We start from the raw sequence: 20758 nt of genomic DNA, 5'->3' as shown, positions 1-20758 counted from the left end.
ACAGCAAGGAGGGTGGGTTCCCCCTTGGCTTTTTGAGGATCTTTTTACCTTTACCTTTTGAGTTCTGTTGTTTTTTTTTTTTTTTTTTGTTTGCAGTTTTCCCCTCATTCGGCCTAGGAAACTTCAACCTCTCTGATAAGGCAAAGGCCTGGGAACCTTTTTAATGCCTCGAGAAAAGTTGAAAGTTGATAAGCTCGCATTTAATTTAACAAACACAAAGCCAGCAATTGCTCTGACTAAAAGCCAAACCTGGTGCATCACTGCCTGCAGGGGCCTCGGAACCAGGAAGTACTTCCTGGTTGGCGTCTCACAGCTGACGGCCCTCATGCTCTCGTGGGAACCACCACTAGGAGCTACTATTTGCCACCGTGGGCCACCTACACTCTCCTTAGGAGGGCATCTAGTGGCACGTTTGACACCTCCATTCCCATATTTCCCTAGCGCCATTTCTTTGTCTAACGGTAAGTAATGAGAAGCAGCGCCCTCTTCTACCGCAGCTTTCTATTATTTTAAGATGTCCTGGGATCGTGCGCCTCCACCCAACTGGGAAAAGGAAATTTCCCGTGTCCCAGTCCACACATGTCCTGTGGCTCCTTTTGCCCCCTCCTTTCCAGCAGGCACCTAGCCTCTGTGTGTAACGTGTGATCATGTATAAACCTTGGGCCATGTCCTTTGGCAGCTGTATTTAAGCCGTTCACGTCATCTGCATCACTGTTCATTTGTTTTTTCCAACTGCAAGTCCACACAAGGCATGAACTTTCTTTTTGTGAGGGATTCCGCACAGTACATGTCCTTTAGAATTCTATTTTATCATTGTCAATAAGCGTTAAGGGCCAGAAGAGGCCGTAGAGATCATCTGTGCAACTTCCTCCTGTTTTAGATTAAGACAGTGAGGCCCAGAGAGGGGGAGCTCATTCAACAGCCCTTTATTGAGCATGTAGCATGTAGCAGCTGCTGTGAGGGACACAAAGATACACCAGATGCAATCCCAGCCTTCTAGAAGCTTTTCGTCTAGTTGAAGTATGTTATGGACGAGGAAGAACAGAGTAAGTTCGTATAAACTGCTAAAGTGGTGCAAAGGAAGGGAGGGGGAAGCTCTTCTGGAGAGACCAGTGACGTCATCATGAAAAATGCCATTGAAGCTGAAACCCAAAGGGTTTCATAGAGATCGGGACTGGAAACATTCCAGGCAGAGGCTTTGCTCACAGGTGAAAAGGCAAGTAGTCTAGATTGGTTTATAGAGAAATACAGGAGATAATAGGGAAAAGCAGATTGGGGCCCGCAGAGGGTGTTCAGTACTTCGCTTGCCTACATCCCACACACCTCCACCACCAGGCTAGCCCTGCTGACCTTGTAGGTCTAACCTGAACGTCTACCTCCTCAGAGAAGCCGTCTCTAAGCAGGGCCCCTCGCTATATTACCCTCTATTGCTGCATCCCATGTATTTCTTTCACAGCGTTTAGTATAACAGGTAATTATATACTCAGTTACTTGTTTGTTGCCTCCCCCCCCCCCCCCGCACTAGACTAGAAGCTCCCTGAGGGCAGGGACTGTCTTTGTGTGATTTGCCATTGTATTTCCAGTACCAAGCACAAGGCCTGTCATGAGGTGCTCGCCGGGTCGTGGCTCTTGTTATTGCAAGGGTAGGGACAGTGATAATGAAAACAAAGCACTAAATTGAACAGACACTGTAAAGAATCAAGTTTTGGTAGGAGATTGGCTATGATGACCAACGGAGAGAAATCAGATTTTGAGCTTAGGTGACTAGGAAAATGGTGGCACTTAGGACGGGGGAGAAGAGTGGGTGAAGCAGTCTTCCTTGCAGCCAAAGGGCTCCAGGGAGGAATGGAGTCACCGCGAGGAGCGGGGGACGTGGCATGTTCATCTTTCTCTGACGCTAAGGCTGAGAGAGGGGAGTCTTTGAAAGTCACGCTTGGGAGGTCCTGGCTGACCCTGAGAGCTTTCGGGCACTGGATAAACTTGTGCTGAACGAACAAATGGTCAGTAAGTGGGAGCAGAGCTGTGGGACTGTTCAGTTCCTGGTGAGCAGGCAGCAGAGTGAAACGAAGGGGAAGGAGCTAAAGGAGAGGAAGCGGTTGGAGATGGAAAGGAGTCATAATTGGTAGCAGGAACTCCAGAACGGAGGTTCTCCATAAAACAGAAAACAAAATTCACATTCACCACAGGTTTGGGCCTCGTCAAATCTCTTCCCTCCAAGCTTGAGCCAAAGACTAGGACATCTCCTCTTTTACTGAGCACCTGCCATGCGACAGATATACTGTGCTGAATGCTGGAAATGGGAAGGCAAATAGGACAGTCTCTGCTCGCAAAGAGGAGTCAGGGAGGGGAAGCCAGATGTCAAGAGAGAAGGGCCAGAAAACGTGTGGCAGAGGGAGAAGCAGCGCAGCGCTTGAGAGCACAGCCACTGCAGCTGGCCTGCGCTTGACTCATTGCCGCGTATTAGCTGCATGACCTCCGCGTGCCTCAGTTTCAACCGGAAAATAAGGATAAAAGCGCACCAACCTCACAGGGCCGTGTTTGGCAATAAATGATTTAAAACGCACAAAGCACTGAGCACGGTGCCTGTCACATAGTAAGTGTGAAATAAGTGTTAGCGGTTACGATGATGGCGAAAGTTCTCACAGGGTCTAACAGCACAAAGGAAGGAAGGGTCATTGTGACCCACGGCATGGGGGCAGAAGAGGTGCTTCAGGAAAGGCAGCATAGAACGAGGGGAATTCTTGGAGTCTTAAAATGTTGACAGGAGTTTCGCAGGTGAACAAGGTGGGGTGGCAGCGAGGGCATTTATGGGCAGGAAAAAAAAAAAAGTCAGCAAAGACACAGGGTTGTGCTGCATTCAGAGAACTCACGGCTGGAGCGGACGGGGCCACGGCAAAAGACGAGGCAGGAGAGAAAGGGCAGGGCCGCCACGATAAGGAGCTTGGACTCTTCCCTGTAGGCAACAGAGCCCCACGGGAAGGGAGGGCGCTTTAGTAGGCCGATTCTGTCAGCTACAGGGAAGGATGGCTTGTGGTGACAGGAAGGCCAGGCAGGAGAGCATCCGCTTGCACATGTTCTTCACCACCAGCAGGCAGGTCTGTAATCCTCCTTCTCAAACCACCCACTTTCCAGTCCTCTGCCGTGCGCTAGATGCTTCTGGTGACAGTGTGAGTGCCGGGGAGGGACAGGACGCAGAGGGAGTCCATTAGGTCTAACGTGGAAACCACCAGTGGGTATCGCCCTGCGACAATAGGCTCAGCCCTTCAGATAAAATATAGTTGGGGCTTCACAGCTGAAACAGACTATCCTCTGCGAAAGCTCCTGCTACCAAGACCCCACTGGTTCGGCAGGAACCAAGGTGTGCGGGGAGTGGGGGGAAGGGGCTTGCCAAGTTCTGCTGTTTCTGGGAAGTGATGAGGAAGAGAGGCTTTGGAGGAAATTGGAATTTGGGCTTCAGAAAGTTACTTGCAGTAATAACAGAATGTCCTAGAGGTGCCACGGAACTGACTGAATGGGTAAGGGGATTAGTGGCATCGAGGCCATGAAATCCTAGTCGGGAACAGGGATGAAGGGCACAACGTGGGAGCGCCGAGGTGAGCGTCTCCCACAGGCGCTCGCTCGTGGGGTTGCCTTGAGAAAGCTAAGGCTCTCTCAGCAGCCACTGACACCGTGGGCCTCCAGTGGTTGGCACCAGGCAAGTGCTGTCCCCGTGGAGAGGGCTCCGTTGTCCTTTAGTACTGACCTTTCTGCTCAAGGAGCCCAGTGTCCCTTTGCAGTCCCATCCTTTTTAGCTTGACTTGGACCCACTCAGGATACTCCCCCTGTAGTCTCTTCCCAGTCCTGCAGCCCAACCCCTACCTTCCTCTGTATCTGTATTAGCTTCATCCTTGAGCATAACTTCCACACTTGTTTTGGTAAAGATTTTGCCTTCATTAGCTAATTTCTAGAACCACTTTCACCTTAAGACAAAGTTGGTCACTTGCATCTGAACAAATATTTTCATGTAGTCATCAGCAGCAGAGCCGGGGAGAGAGCGCGGCGTTGCCTCCCAGTGGAGAAGGCGGCGGTAGACTTCAGGGTCAGGGTGTCCACCTCTGCTCCTTCCGAGTTGCTCAGCATCTTCCCTCCGGGGCTGCGTTTCTTCAGCTGCGCTGCCTCTAGGAGGGACAGCAGCTGTGGAGCCAGAGTCTCAGCACAGAGGGATCAGAGGCCAGCTCTTTGTGCCCTTTACACTTAGGAGGTGGATTTCCTTAAAACCCCACAGAACACTTTGGGGACTCCTTTTTGTTAGGCTGCCTTCTAGCAAACGAGAGAATGCGTGAAGAGAAGCACCCTGCAAACAGCTAAGCACTGTTGTCCTTGCTGTGGTTCGGCCCACACACACTCAGTCATCGCTCTTGAGCTGAACCACAGCAGGACGTCCTCCGGCTTCTCCACACAAGCTACAGGGACATCAGCCACGTCACGGGCACCTGCTCTAAGCGCTCCTCCTCTCGTCACAGGGCTGCCGGGATGACTGCCACCCTGCTCTGCAACCTGGGCCCATCTCACCCCCGTTCCCCCTGCGCCCTGATGCTTTCTGGTAGCTGGGAGCCCAGCTTTTTCTTACCATGTTTATTACTCAGTTCTCTGCTCCTGCCTTGGCTCCCGCTTTCTCTAACAAACATCTGTGCTGCATCAGGCACCTCCTGTCTTTTGTGTACCTTTGCCATTTTGCCCCGAAGGCCGTGGATGCCCTCCACACACACCCGGCCAGCACTACCTACCTGAGGCAGTTTTTGGGGGGTGGGGTAGAAGACTGAGCGCAAAGCTTTCACAAAGGACCTCTCATGGCCACAGGAGTCTAGAGCCATCCAGAGGAACACCTGACTCGGTCAGCTGACGGTCACTAAGCAGAGAGCCTTTTGGCCCCCAAAGGTTTGGGCCATTTTTCCCACTGCTGTGCCCCCACCCTCCCCTCTCAACTACCTCAAGAAGGTCTCTGAGCCACAGTTCATTGCAACTATCATTTATTAAAAAATATATGTCTCCTTGGAAGGAACACGGGTAAACCAACTAGTGTCATGCTTGCTTTGAATCTCTGCTTTTCTTCCCTGGGAGGGGTAGAGGGTTGAGCGTCACTCAGACTACATCACTTAACATCAGAGAAATCGACAACACTCCCAGCTCACCCCCTCCTCCCCAGAGTCATAGTCGGACACCACTTTACCCCTCTTGCCTCCAATCCAGTGTACTGCGCAGGTAAAGCTGCTGCCCTTTCTTTACCCACGTTCTGGGCCCCACACTTCACAGTTAGTTAGCCTCATCATGCTGGTAGGAGAACTGTTAACAGACTTCCCAAATCTGGCTGGTAGCGCTCAAAGCATCTTCGACACGTATGCTTTGCGCCGGTTGTGACACAGTGGGCTAGGAAACAACAGGCTCAACCCTGGGGCCCAGCATGTCCACGCTCTTCTCCCCTGGGTCGTGCCTCCAGTGTGGAGCTGAGGGAGGCATGGTGGCTTCAAAGGAGCATGGTGGGGTGGGGTGGGGTGGGGTGGGGTGCGGTGGGGCGGGGCCCGGGCCACACCTGCTGCCTGCATTTGCGGTCAGAGAAAAACCCCCTTGACCACAATCACTGCCGTCTGACTCTGGGAAAAAGCAACAAGGTTTCACATCTCAACAGTAAGTGAATCGTAGCTCTACAGCTCAAATTGACAGCATCAAAGTCTACTTTCTTCTTGAAGAAACAGTAAGCTACCAGCTGTTGGTGAGGGATTGGGGTAGGTAGGGCACATGAAGCAGCTGCGAAAAAAACCCAAATCAGACTTTTCATTACGCGGCTGGCCAAGCTCAGGGCCGTCCCACTGTCCCAGCGCAGAGCTGGAAGGCAAGTGACTCCCCGTCCCTGCCAGTGGGCCCCATGACAGGGCCTCGGCTGAGCCCAGCATGTCCCTGGCAGGTGAGTGAAGGGACACGTTACAGTAGGAGGCCCAGCTCCTGTCGGTTCTCAACTGCCCCCACTTCCCTTTGCGCTGACGGGATGGCCAAGCCCGGGTCACCTAGTCTATCACGAGGCCCGGCTCCTCCAGAACATCATGAGCCTTTAGAACACGGTCAAACTGGATTCTACACATTCACTTAAATAGTAAAAGTAAAATTTGGAAGAATGAAAAGGCTGACACAGTAGCACAACATGGTTTTGGTTTAACAGCAGCTTAAAAATGAACAAAAAGGAAACCTCTCATGCAGACACATCAGGTGGCATAAAACAATCGGCAATTTAATACGGTGGGAGGAGCACCGTTAGCCATTCTCTCGCTCCCCACACGCGGGCCTGACTGTGCCCCAAGGGCAGCATCGGCTCTAGGGTCACAGCTCCAAGCCTCTGGCCCCCAGGCCAAAGCCCTTTCTCACCGTTCTCCGGCTGACCCCTCCTAAAGAAAAGCCCAGCTCTCAAGAGAATGACCCCATGCGGGTGCCCTTGGTACGGCACTTACTACCACTTTCACTCCCTCCCCAACCAGTTGGGATATAAGATGCCATCTGATTGGAATATGAAAATTAAAGCATTTCTCTAATAACACAGTACCATTGATGAAGTCTCCATAGATTTTCTAGTCCAAATGCGTGTGAATATATATATATATTATATGAGAGTGTATAATATATATATATATAATAATTTCTATATATTTTATATAAATTACATATATATATCTATATATAAATAAGATACTTTCTGTCGCCATGACCGCGCTGTCCCAAGCCGCGAGGCAGTGTACAGATCGTAGCAAAGCCTGGGAGCCTCTCCTCGCGGGGTGCGCGGGGCTCGCTTCATAAGCCGCGCAGCTGTCCAGTCCGTCTTTCCATCAGTCCTCCTCTCTTCTCTTCGCTTCTGCTTGGTTTTATGAAAACAATGACTCTGATGGATTTGCACCTGTGCTAGTGCTTGGGAAAGGTCCATGCAGGAATGGGCGCAGTCACATGATGAGTGAGATGGCATCAGCCCAAAAAATAAACTAAAACAAAACAAAAATTTAAAAAAACAGAACAGGACTAGAAAACTCAATTTTTTGGACATATCTAAAAAGGAGACAAGAACAGTAGTCATCTGTTCTCCCCATGGGGACAGGAATGAAGAGGGAGGAGGGAAGAGGGACTTGATTTCTTCTGTTCACAATAGAATGGTTGGAGGGGATTCTTCAGAGTTTTTCAGGGGATGGGACCCAAATGTAGTGCCCAGACTGGTCCTCAATGATTTGTTTGATTTTGTTATAAATCTCTTCCAGTGAGTCACCCTGTACAATGGCTGAAGAGGAAAACAGAATTATTACTGTGCTCCACAGCAACCCCCTGCCCCAAACCCTGACAGTCTGGCCTATCCCAACTGTCCCACAGCTCAGCCCCGCTCATTCACTAGGCGGCCGCCTGGGAGCCCAGGGCGCTGGGGAAACTGGCGGGCACTGCAGGCCCGGGGCTTGATGTCAACTTGCTAAGACAGTGAGACTGAGCAGCAGTTAGTAGGAAAATGTGTTCTTCAAAAATGTTTATTGAGCACCCATTAGATGCCAGACCTTGTAGATCATGCCCCTCTTGGCTGCCATGAGGCCGGCAGCTGGTAATTCTAACACGGCCTTACCAGAAGATGTGGAAAATCCTGGTTGTCCAGAGCAAGAGCTGAGAAAGCCACAATTTCTGGCAAGGTGCCGTGCTCCTGGGGCCGTCACATCTGCTCCATGTCGGAGGTCAACCCGACAAACAAGGACATGGATGCTAACAGAAGAGGGAGCTCCAAGACCCAAGGTATGCGAGGACAGTTATGAATCCTGTCCCCCGGTAACCTTGCAGCACCACCAGCTAGAGTTTACTCAGCACCACCTTGCACACATATGTCCCTGTACTTCAAAAGGTAAGCAACATATTACACAGAAACCTTCCCAACCTTTTAGGAACTGACCCTTCTAAAGTAGGTGACCATATAAACACACACGCACGCGTGTGCACACACCGACAGACAGCCTGAACACCACGCCGGGGAATCATCGTCATCAACAAACGTTCACTCAGCACATAAAACATGCAAGGACAAGTGCTGGATGGGGCAGCCTGGGAGGGAGGGAAACAACCTAAAACAGGGAGCCTACAATCTAGGAGGGACATGAAGACGAACAAAAACGATCAAAGGCAGCATTTGGTGATGGTGGTTGATACCAGAAGCTGGCTAAACTCCTCTGGCTGGAGGGCACTTGAGTACTTTGGAAATGCTTGAGCTCAAAAGCACCCAGAAGCTCTGTGCAAGGTGTCTGGGCCTCTTGGAAACACTCACAGAATAGGTGCCCAGCTGCTCCCACGTTACCCCAGCTGTGCAATGGGGAGACTTACCTGTGAAGTATTCTCCAAACTCCTGCTCCAGTTTCATGGCTTTGTCATAGATCTTATTTGCTTGTTCATACGTCTGCCGTCGGTTCATTTCCCTGCCAAAGACACGGAAGAAAACAGTACCCAAAACTAGGTTCTATGTTTTGATTAACATAAAGGATTGTTCCAGGCTCCCTGAAAAGCTGCTCAGCTGCCCTCTGAGAGCAGCAGCGGCCCTAGGCTCAGCATTCCTCAAACCTGGAAGGTTTGAAAGCTCAACCAGTAATACACGCAAGAGCACTCGAATCCAAAGGAGCCCCCAGTGAACAGGGTGGGGCGCAGACATTCCACTGAGCACCCACTGGGTCTTACCCCTGCCCAACAAACCACTTGATATTTCATTTCCTTTCCAGGGCCCTCTCCTAGCCGAGAGTCTCAGCAAATACTTACATGAGCGCTTCAATAGACTTGGGCTTGATGAAAATGGCAATGGGGTAAAGTTGTGACTGCTGCAGCCTCTTGATAGCATTGCCAGAAACATCTAAGATGCAGTGCTTGCCCTGAAACAGCAAAGACTGGCATCAGTGCACCCAGTCCCTGTCTACGCACTGTGCTAACCCAAACATCCGCCTGCGGGAAACATGGGGCCGCCCAGAGGAGGCCCGGAAGATTCTACTTCTGAGGTACCCAGGCTCCACATTTTGCTCCTACTACCCAGACAAGGCCACATCTGCAGCTGCAGGTGGGTGACGCCCTGGGGTGAGTTGCGCAGAGGAGACAGATGCCTCCAACCCGGGGCTGGGAACACGCGGAGCGGGCGTGGCCTTGGTCAGCACTGCCACTCGGGGGGCCATGTGCTGGAAGGATGAGGATCCACGCAGCACCTTGGCTGGAGCATTTCTGTGCTCCCTTTGAGGGTAATTTCGTAGGGCCACCGCCTCCGCCTCTCTCCTTACCCTCTCTGCAACTGCCCTCACTGACTGGATGCTGGTCCCATAGAGATTATCGTTGAATTGGCCTGCCTCGATGAACTTGTTGTCCTGAATATCCTTCTCCATCTGTTCTCGGGAGACCACAAAGTGGTAGTCTTGCCCATCCACTTCATTATCACGCCGAGGCCGGGTAGTATCTGCAGGAAGAGAGGAAACGCTCTGTGGTGCAAGGACAACGACCTGCCCCAAGCCCCCGAGAGCTGACTTGTTCCCCCCAACCACCGCTGGGCCCCAGGGCCACTCCAGTGCTTTTCAGATGAGTCGGGGGAAAGAGGCTGGGAAGAAGTTTGTCTTGCCTACATCTCTTCTAACCGCCAGGTTAGAAGCTGGGAGCTATCTGCTTTAGCTTCAACTGGACCAGAAAGGTGGGGTTTCCTGGGCCAAGGTCTGGCAGACAGAGGGTGCCAAACGTGGTACAGGAGCCAGCAAGCCTCACAAGCTGACCAGCGGGCCGCACCCACACCTCGTGGGCGGGGCACCCCCAAGCGTCCAATCGTCCAATCGTTCCCGACCACCACCACTCAAACTCCTCTCCAAGGGAGTGAGCAGGCCGGCCTGATGTCTTAATCCTCCCCACATCAGCTTTGGGGGAATGCGTTGCTGCCTAATCTCTTCCAGGGTGGGTTTTTTCTTTTTACATTTTTTAAAACTATCTATTTTTTCAGCTGCGCCGGGTCTTACTTGCGGCATGCGGCATCTCCGTGGCGGCATGTGGGATCTAGTTCCCTGACCAGGGATCGAACCTGGGCTCCCTGCATTGGGAGCATGGAGTCTTAGCCACTGGACCACCAGGGAACTCCCTCTTCCAGGGTGTTAGATGCACCCTGTTCCCAGAGAACCCTAGAACCTGGCTGCAGGCCCTTTCCATAAAACATCAGAGCAACAATTCCCAGGGCACCAACGCCTCCCTCCCAAAGATGCCCTGGGCTTTTACGTGGTACACAGGATCCAAATTTATGCGGGAACTCCGAAATCAGGTCATCGTTGACTCTGTCCTTCATTGGGCCCAGGATGATGACAGGCCTTGCATAGTGAACTGGAGAGCAAGCACGGAGACAGTCAGTGAGGCCCCCACCAGATGGCCTGTTGTCCCTCCCCGTCTGCCTGGAGCACTGAGGCTCTGGAGCCACTGCTCAGATGGGAGAGCACATCTTCGGCCATTCTGCCTTTTAACTACAAAGACATCAAAGAGCCTTTAATTTGAGAATATCTAAGTCCAAGGCAAGTATGAAATCAGAAGCCTCTCCCTTTCCGACAGATTCAGGAGAAATCTCCGCATGGGCACCAACAGCTGAGCAAGGGTTTTCAGAGCAGCCACGGAAGGGAGGGGCCGGAGCCTCTCTTTTAGCAGTGGCCACATCCACTGAAATCAACCTCTGCCATCCTTGTCAATCTGTCCTATCCTTCGGAAAGCATCCCAGCAGCAAGCAAAGGTATAGTGAGGGATGCACACTGGGTGGCCTTCCCTGTTCTCTCTAACACTAGGAAGAAGTAGATGAGAAGGAGGCACCCAGGGGCTGGATGCCCTCCTACTCCCCCACCTTCACCCCTCTGCCGCCACGGCCAACCACTGGGCCGGGCCCCATGACCACCAGACTGGCTCAAAGGCAAGGCTCTCAGAAGGGGGCTTACTTTCTTGCCGTGTCACTGGCTCATATGACAAAATAGCATCCTCTTGTCCTTCTGCAACAAAAAAGGGAGACATGTTAGCACTTTATAATCTGCCTCCCCGTGTCCTCATCTCCCTACAACGTTCACTTCACCCCCACCTCTGCCAGAAAACAGCCTTGTCAGCTGGTACTTGCTAACACCTGCCCTTGGGCCTGTCTACTTCCCACTGGCAAGAAAGCACAGGAAGACCTTCACCGCCCCGGGGACAGGAGTCAGGAGTCCTCTTGTTCAGTGAAATATAGCTGAGCAAAGGGACATGACCCAGAAGCCATGAAGCCTCCACCAAAGGCCACCTCAATTTCTCAGAACTCTTCTTATAGGTAATAGTCTACTGTGCTCAGTTGCCTTCTTGCTCTGGTGAGAATCACAGGAAAGCATCAACTGGTCGAGACACACTGCCTGTGTCCCCTCATCCGCGGGCAAGGGAGTCAGGGCACTCATGCAGGTCCCCAAAGATGCAACTAAACTCTGCCCCTTTTAAGGGTCTACCTATCTCCCCTTCACTGGAAGAAGCAACCAGAGAAGTGGCACAAGGCTGGGCTAAGGTCCTCAGTGCCCTTTAAGAGCAGTGCTTAGCACCGCTCTCCCCTCACGGTAGAGCTCCATCTATCCTAGCAGTGATGAGCTCTTCCTAAAACAGTCACCAAGCGACGTGGTACTGGGCGCTAGGAGGTCCCAAAGTGGCCGACGGCAGTGCCGGGGAAGGCAGCGATATCTGCCTCAAGCCCCAGGATGCATCCTCAGGGCCTCCAGCCACAACTCCTGAGAGGCCAGTAGTCTCAAAGTTCATGCAGCTTGAATTGTGGCTTCTCTGGCCTGGTCACAGGATCTCTGAAGGAAAACTGGGCAGTCATCTGGTCATTTAGCCCAGCTAAAAGGTAAGGACACCAAGCCTTAACCCAGGAAGTACTAGTGACCTGGAAAGGCAATTCAGAACAATATCCCACAGGAGCCATTCTTCTTTTGGTCTCTGAGCAAATCTGTAAAACTGGCAGCACCTACAGCCCATAGTGGCTATGGCAGGGATTTGCTCACTGGCTGCTCAGCCTTCCCAGGGCCCAGGGAAGCTTTTAAGTCAGGTCCTGGCCAGAACTGCAGGGCTTATGCTCTCCCCTTTAATCCACAGCCTAAACCCCATCCCATAAGGACAAAATGGCCACAGCATTTCCAGGATCTCCAAGTGTACATGGCTAAAAGAAGCACTAGCCTCTGAACAGAAACGGCAGCCGTGCAACGCTGGAATGAGGATGGCTGGGACACGTGGTAGAGCTACATGACATGGGGGAGAATGACACACACTTACTGGAACTGCTTTCGCTGTCACTGGTGTTGGATGTCACTCCCTCTGCAAGCCAACAAGAAAGAGACTCCGATTCAGAACACACCACTGAGAGGTCACACGCGGCACAAAACTCAAATGCTCCAAGAGCCAGACACTGAGCTGCCAACCAAGTCAGGCCATGGGAGGCCTGCCACATCAGGCTACCAGCTGGGAGGCACAGCTCCAATCCTGAGCCCCGGCCACCTCGCACTTGTCCCCAGGGCCCTCTGGGGCTGCCAAGGCCCTCCCTATGGACTACCGGCTTCCAATCTTTGGCAGCATATCCTCTTCATCTGAATCAGAAGAACTGACTTGGACGGTTTCCAAATCCTATCCCAAAATGCACCTCCCAATGCTAGACGGGCAGTGACAGCAGCAAAGGAAGCCCAGCGACCAGGCTGCTCTTGAATTTCCTCCCCACATAGAACCCCTGAAGTACAGAATTGTGCAGGACTAAGAGGCTAAGCACTGGGTTGGCTGAGCAGTCAGTAGGGAATGGCGTGTTGGCCAATGGGTGGAACCAACAGCCCTCCTGCCACTGCTACCTGGAAAGAGGGCTTGGCCCCAGCGGTGAAGAGACAACAAATGAGGAAGAACACTGGGAAGGCAAGACGATCCTCCTGTCTCAGACTGCTGGGGCCTCCCCGCATCTGAGCGGGCACAGCAGCCGCACTCACGGGAGGCACAGAGCACAGCTGGGCCCAAAGAAAGCCCATCGCTCCCAAGACGACAGGCGAATGAAGATGAAACATGGAAACAACGAACTATGGAGTGAGACACTGCTCGTTTCAGCCAAGATGACACTGTTCCAGACCGTGATATGCTGTGGCCCCCAGGAAGGACTGGCTGAGTCACCACCCATGCTAGTTCCTGAGCAACCCCCCGATGAAGCTCCTTTACCCTCATGCCTTTATTCCTTACGGAAGGCGAGTATCCACTAACAGAACCTGCCCGGCACGGCCGCATGTGTGTGCCCGTGCCTGTGTGCACAGCAGGGAGGCTAAGGCCCTGTCATCTAGGTCCCTTCCTTTTTCAAGTCTAGGATTATTTTCCAGAGGGGAGAGGTTGGTCAGAGTTTTCCCAAGCTAAAGCACTAAATATATATAGTCCAGAAAATGCTGTCGAGGCTCCCACCCGCTCAGCCCCTTAGAGATGCTCTGTGGGGAGCCAGCCCACAGCCATCTGCTGAGGCCCCTGAACCTTCTGGGACATCCCAGATGTACGCTGGGTAAAGGGCTTCACAGTACTCTTACCCCCTGTTTAGAGAGACTGAAACAGCTAATTCTTAAGTCCCAATTCTTTAGTGCTGTGTCACTGGAAGAAGAATACAACGGGCGGGTACCCCTCACCTCAACAATAGGTTAGAGATGAGCTGAGTGGTCACCCCTGGAGAAGCACTTCTTGCCCCCCCCTCACTTATAAGGTGGGATGCCAAGACGGCTCCACACCATTTCAAGGTACAAAAGGAAAAAAAGAGACATGGATGATAGGCTTTTATTAGGGTACCAGGGATCCAGAGCAAAAGTGTGACATTCAGAGCCACTTCTAATTCCTCCTGCTGTGGTACCAGTTCTCACAAATTCTCTCACTGCCCTCCCCTCCGCCCTTTGCCCTCACCCATGTCCCCTATACCCCAACCCCAGCAACTCCACTCATGCCAGAAATACAGTTAACGGTATGTAAGTTTGACTTACTCAGGTTCTTTGCTCCATAATAATCGTCACTTAACCCAGGGAAGTCCTAATTTCACAGACAGCAGGACAAAGTGGGAGGGAGGGAGGGAGGGAGGGAGGGAGGGAGGGAGGAAGGGAGGGAGGGAGGGAGGGAAAGAATTGGGGGAGAAGACAGAAAATAGAGAAAAAGACAAGGGGAAGGAAGAATACAGAGCCAGGTGAGCATCAGTGACAGAAGTATGAAATACTATGAAGACCTATAAATATAGCCAGGTTAAGAACTTTGCTACAGAAAGAACATCCCAGGTCATATATGATACCTGGACTTCATGCTGCCCAATTTGCTGCCAAAAGGCCCTGGAGTGGATGACCTTTTTGAGGTGGTCTATATATAGCCTACAGGCCGACAGGACAGACAGGTGACTTACCAAGGCTTGGAGCACCTGCTTTGACTAAATGTGTAGTTACACAGCCATCTCTGCTTTGCCCCCTGAAATCACCATTTCCCTCTGAGGGTGAATGAAAAATCAAACATCTATGTGTGGCGGACAGGCCGGCAGAATTATCATCATCCCAAGGAGCTTTCGTCCAATACTGACTCACTCTGTCCAAACCCTTCAGGGAAAGCTTCATGCAGTCTGAGGTGTGGGCTTCCAAGCTGACCTGAGTTGTGCAGACCACAGGGGATGAGCTCAGCTTCTGGAGAATAAGCACTAGGCAGTTTCAACTCTTATCCAGTCGCCAATCCCCTCCCCCGTTCAGCTGGGCCGCCCAACAGCGAAGCCTCCCCAGGCTGGGCGCAGCACGGAAGTTCTGGAACTTGTCTGGTGAACTGTGGTGACCTCACCTCAGGCCTCTGTCTCAGACCGCCTCCTACTGCACCTAGTGCTTCTTACTGAGCTGCTCAGGACTGTGAGCCCTAACCAGCATCTGGATGAGGGCACCCTTGTAATCTACTAGCTGCCACCCCAGACGCTGATGACCTATGTATCCCATGACCATGAAACATGCTGGCCTAGAAAAAGGACATTCCCTATCGGAACTAGTCAGTCTCCTGCTGCCCCAACAGCTCAGGACGCCGAGACCCCTCCTTGTGAGGCAGAAGAGGAGAGGTTTACAATTCACCATGAGCCATGTGAGAAATATTTTAGCAGCCTGACCTGGTATTTAAGGTTAGGGTGAGAGCAGTTAATTTCTGAGGCACATGGTAGAAAGAGAATATTTCTCAGGATGGCAAGTTCATTTAGCCCAGCTTTATGGCCTTTTCTATCAAACCAGCTTTGTGTTTCTCAATAAACCTTTATTTGGACAATGTTTAGTAAACCCCGTTCGGTGTCAATTCCTTTAAGCAAGCAGGATTTTATTTTGAAAGCTGGCTCTGTAACACTCTGGGAAGACAGTGAGTCTGTTAGAGCTGTGTGAACATCCCTATGCATTACACACATATGCATGTGCGTGTAATTCAAGAAGGAGGCCCAACTCCGGGTGTCCAGGGAAGAAAAGGCTCTTCTCTTGACATAGATGAGTGAAGATAAGGGAAAGAAAACACAAGAGGAAGAAGCCAGGAGAGCAACACTGAGTCCCTAGACTTGGTTTTCTTGAAAAACCGTTTTTCTGAACTGTGGCTGATAACTGCTCATCACCACCACAGCAGAGCTCAGCCCGGCACTCCCAATGCCAGTGCCAGCGACTTCCTGGTGGGCAAGCCCTGGGACCAGTTCTACCTCAGAGCCTCCAACATTCTTTCAGAGCGAGGAGCTGGACAAAAAAGACCCAACGTCTCCCTGTGCAGACCAATTTCTACCCTGACTCTGCAAATAAGCAGGTACACACACACACACACACACACACACACACACACACACACACACACACACACGCATGCACACATGGCAGATAGACAGGGGGACCAACACACACGGACACACACACACCCACACCCATACCCACACACACTTTCCCAGTCTTCGGTGCAAATGAGGAAGAGAGGGCGGGGCTGTGGGTGGCCTGCTCTCTGTTCCCTGCTGCTACTTACGTTCCTGTACGCTGCTCTCCTGGGCCATGTTTTCTTTGCTCTTGTAAAATGGAAACTTTCGAGAGAGGCGGAAACTCTTTTTACGTTTCGTTTTGATCGACTGTGAAAGAACATGAAGATGGAGGGGAAGGACAGAAGAAAAAAAAAAAACAGAACAATGGATTTTAAAGCATGCAAGAAAAACTAAAATGGAGACAATGGTGCGCTAAACAAAAGACCATCTCTCACAAATGGAGTCTATGAGATTAAATGAAAGTTGATGTAAGAGGAAAATTATGTTTACAGGAAAATGTTGTAGGGATGTTAGAGGTTTCTACCTAATCCAGACTCACAGCACTCACTGGTACTTCCTAAAGGATAAAGGTCACTGTAGCCTCCTGGACACATGCCCTAAGGTGCCACTGATACACACAGAGTCATCTACTCCGTGTCTCTCTTCCCTCTACCGCTCCGGAAGTTCTTTGGCCTGTGAAGCTCACAGAAGAAAAGGGGTGAATGGAGAGAGCCCTCATGCCTCGTTTGGTCTGAAGGGCAGTCGGAGCTCTGGGGCTGGCCTTGCTGGCTGGCTGATGAGGCCAGGCTCTGTTCAGGGTCCCCACAGCTCCGAAAGGGTCTACAGCCAGGGAGACACCCACAAGTGGTTTCATGTGCCCCAAGAAAGTCAGCCTTCCAAACAGTCCAACTCCAACACATCTTCAAGAGCCAGTTACCCAGGGGGGAGGAGTATATACTGGCTGTAGAGGTTGGGTGCCCGCTCTCTCTGCTTTGTGAAAAGCAGTCAGTATTCTGATAGGACAGAGCCAGCGCCCTGAAAAAGAGATATTCTTTTGTGCTCGCCAGTTCTCTTATCCACCAGACAGACTTCAAGCTTCTTATGCCTCTTCACATATGGCTGACTTCCTTGGGGATCCCCACTTACCCTGTTAGACTCAATCATCCCCGTCCTGGCATGAAACTTCACGGTTTTCAATCGAGCCCTTTCTTTCTTTTCCACCCTGTTTTGGAGTCAGAAAGAAGTCCTGTTACTGCCAGTGCATGGTCTCAGCAGTGGGTTGCAGTGGGCACAGCAGCCATCTTTGACTCACTGAATCGTAACCATGTCCTGAGCACCAACTCTCTACCAAAAAGGAGTAATAAAGCACATCCACTGCTCTCAAGCAACTTATAGTATAATTGGTAAAAAAAGAAATCAATACCAGGAACAGGGTAAGGAAAACCTCGCTCATGATCATGACGACTCACCTCTTCTTACTGGGGATCACACCGATTTGCTCACTTTCTCCATGGGGGGTCACCAGTCTCGCCTGCCACCACTCATCATCAGAGGCGTTAATGACATGTAGAATGTCACCATAGGAGAAGCTGAGGCCTTGGCTCGGCAGGCAGCTGTCCCGAGTCCGGTCATAATCAAACAAGGCCCTGGAAACAAACAGTGAAAGATGAAATGGTCATCTCAACCCTAAATAGGTGGAAGGATGACAGAGGAAGGCCAACCCAGAGAGTCAGCACACACCCAGCAGCCTTACAGCAGACCAGAAGGAATTCTGTGGGAGACTGCATCCTTCTTTCAGTCTTGACATTGTAAATACCCCATTCTCCCAACAAGGGGCGTAAGGGAAAAAAATCTTTCACGAGTCCCATCTCTCCTCCCAGCTTCTGGACATGAAGTGTGAGTCCGAAGCAGAACACCCCCGCTAGTCTTCTCCCTCAGCCACATCCTAGGGAAACAAGTTAGCCCTGCCAATGGGCTGTCTCAGTTTACAACAAATCTTTAAAAAGTAGTTGAAGATAGGACACAAAAATGTTAACTACAATCCCAAACAATGAATGGTAAATGCTGTAGAAATACAAAAGAGAAAAGGGCCGTGCATCCTGGGGCAGCGAAAGAAAAAGCTAAGGCTGATGTTGACCCGCACAAGGATAAAGTTGAAGGGGCCCCTATAGAGAAGTCTCCCAGTTCAGTCTCTCTCTCTCTCATATACGGGGAAACGGAGGCTCAAGGAGGAAGAATAATTTGACTGAGGTCACACACCAAAATAACTGGGACAGAAGCCAGGTCCTCTGACAAGACATGCAGAGTAAAGATTAAAGGGGAGGGTAGGAGAAGGTGGGGAGAGAGCTATTCCATCTAGGCTTGAAAAAAAGGAGGAAACCAGCTTGGTTGCAGCTGAGAGTCATGGAAAATGAGGCTGGAAATAAAGGTCTGGGGCCAATTTTGGAAGGTCTTGAATAGACCTGATCTAGTGACCCCTGAAGATTTGGGAGTAAGGAAGTGACACATCAAAAGAGACTTAGGAACATTAATCTGACCTCATATATGATGAGATAGCAGGGAAAGGGGGTGGATTTGAAGGAACATTTAAACCAAAGCTACAAGCTCAATCCTTCAGGATACACCGCTGACTTCGGCTCTGGTGAAGCTGGTGGTACTTGACAGCAGAGCTCCCCTGCTCAAGGAACAAACACATCTACATGAAAGTGCCTACTTTTCTCATCCACTGGATCTCTCCTCATACGCAGTCACCACAAATGGGTGATTTCAGTGAGAAGTCTGTATTTTTCTACTTGCAATCTAGGCTCTGTCTTCTTCGTATTCTCTGTTAACACCTTTGCACATACAGCCCAGCAGATTTCCCAGAACTAGTTCCAAGACTTAGACTTCTACCTGCAATACAGTGGTCTGTGGCTCGGAGGGAAGCTGCAAAGTAAAACATACTATTTCCCCATGTGCAGGCCGGCCCAAATGAAATGCAGAAGGTCATAAAACTGTGGAGCGTGCAACACCCATCTACATCTTAAACTTCTTAAAATGGAATCCTTAAGAAGTCACTGTCAGAGTATTTGAAAATGAAAATACCCAAATTCTGACAAAAAGCCCTTTATCTCCCTCAATTTACACACTCAAAGCAATAAGGAGAGAGGCTGAGGTCAGCAGATTAAGGAGGCCCTCCATCCCCAAGGTTCTTTCTGGGCTTTGTGTGATAGAATCAAATCTGAACGCGTTTGCACTGCATTCGAAACTGAGTGTCCTAAAGCAAGGAAGCTATTCTGTCAGAGCTTCCTACGAACACGTACATGGTGAAGACCTTATCCTAAGTGACAATGAGAAACACTAAATGTCATTATGGGCTTCAAAGATTAAAACAAATATAGTAAGGAAAAGAAAAGAGCTTGGATTCTGTACAAATTAGTTTGGGGAGGCAAGGAAGAAGATGTTTAAATGAGTTAGGAGAGATTAGGATGAGGCTGCAGAAGATTAGAAGGGAGAGTTTGCTGGTTACAAGTTTAAAACATAAAAGGGACAATCCAATATATATTTTAGCACCTCACAGAACCATATTGACCTTTGGCAACAGCAGTAAGAAGCTGGAGTACATATAGTAAAGTTGATGTAAACATTTTCTGCATGAGGAATCCAATTATTGGTAATTGATTAAACATCTGAGATTTAAATAAAACTAATAGGTCAGTTTACTTCCAAGATGAATTTTGGATACTTTACAATATTAAAACACATAACACGAGCTAAGTAAAAACAAAATAAGCACAGATCCAAGGCAACAAGAATGCCAGCAGTTCCCACTGCGTGTCAGGAATGGAACTGTTTGGTTTGTTTTTAAACCACAGGCATGTGTTCCCTTTTACGACTTTCAAAAAATGTAACTCAATTTAAAAAGGAACTGCTTTCAAATATTTTAGCTGTTTCTTTTTCTTTTCTAACGTATTTCTAAACAACTGCTTCTTCTTGCTTTGTTTTTTACATTTTAGACATTATGTATTGGTCTTCTATAGCACTCACCCATTTTTTCCCCCTGCCCTCCCAATTTAGTTACATCACATTTTTTTGGTTAAACAATATTTAATTTTACATCATTATGTAAGTGGTGTTCATAGATGACTACCCCTCCTTTCCTATAAACTTTTTCTCTTGTTGTTTTTTCCTTAACAAATTTACTTGTTTATTTATTTTTGGCTGTGTTGGGTCTTCGTTGCTGCGCATGGGCTTTCTCTAGTTGCCATGAGCGGGGGGGGGGGGGGGGGGGGGGGCTACTCTTCGTGGTGGTATGTGGGCTCCTCATTGCGGTGGCTTCTCTTGTTGCGGAGCATGAGCTCTAGGTGCGTGAGCTTCAGTAGCTGTGGCACACGGGCTCAGCAGTTGCGGCTCGCAGGCTCTAGAGCGCAGGCTCAGTAGTTGTGGTGCACGGGCTTAGTTGCGCCGCAATATGTGGAATCTTCCCAGGCCAGAGCTTGAACCCGTGTCCCCTGCATTGGCAGGTGGATTCTTAACCACTGCACCACCAGGGAAGTCCTCTATTGTTTTTTTTCCTGGTGGAAGTAAATGCCTGATTTTTCATTTGACTATATTTCTACATCCCTATTATTTTGTAACTCCCTTATTTAACACATAGAAGGCTATTTAGATTTACTATTTCTTTTTGCTACAGTTAAAATATTTGAAAGCAGTTACCTTTGTGTAGCAAGAAAGGGGGTGAATAGGCAAGGGGTTAAATTTTTTGCATATGCTATTGTAATATTTGACATTTTAAACTATCCATATGCATTAATTTCATTAAAAATTAAATTAAAATAATATAAGCTCATTATAGAATATTTGAAAAATATAAAGCCTAAAAATAGAAAAATCACATTTAATGTAACTTAGAAGTAACTCTTCATAGTGTTGTGGTATTGTATAATATTGCATAATAAACACACAAATCAAAAA

General features: G+C 49.8%; 1 protein-coding gene across 2 annotated transcripts in view; it reads right to left on the bottom strand.

Moving 5' to 3' along the window:
- Positions 1-5004: 5004 nt before the first annotated feature.
- DLG3 (discs large MAGUK scaffold protein 3) overlaps positions 5005-20758 on the bottom strand; it is a 62542-nt gene continuing 46788 nt past the window's right edge. For both annotated transcript variants that reach the window (XM_068533731.1, XM_068533732.1), the window contains 10 exons: positions 17275-17451; positions 16952-17027; positions 16033-16132; positions 12307-12348; positions 10965-11015; positions 10267-10368; positions 9297-9469; positions 8791-8900; positions 8365-8456; positions 5005-7291 (listed from right to left, as the gene is read on the bottom strand). In XM_068533731.1, coding sequence (XP_068389832.1) covers positions 7185-7291; positions 8365-8456; positions 8791-8900; positions 9297-9469; positions 10267-10368; positions 10965-11015; positions 12307-12348; positions 16033-16132; positions 16952-17027; positions 17275-17451 — 1030 coding nt within the window. In that variant the 3' untranslated portion in view covers positions 5005-7184. The remainder of the gene's footprint in view (positions 7292-8364; positions 8457-8790; positions 8901-9296; positions 9470-10266; positions 10369-10964; positions 11016-12306; positions 12349-16032; positions 16133-16951; positions 17028-17274; positions 17452-20758) is intronic.

The sequence above is a fragment of the Eschrichtius robustus genome, chromosome X (assembly GCF_028021215.1).
Source record: "Eschrichtius robustus isolate mEscRob2 chromosome X, mEscRob2.pri, whole genome shotgun sequence".
In the NCBI taxonomy this organism is placed as follows: Eukaryota; Metazoa; Chordata; class Mammalia; order Artiodactyla; family Eschrichtiidae; genus Eschrichtius; species Eschrichtius robustus.
This window is presented reverse-complemented; position numbering and strand designations above follow the sequence as displayed.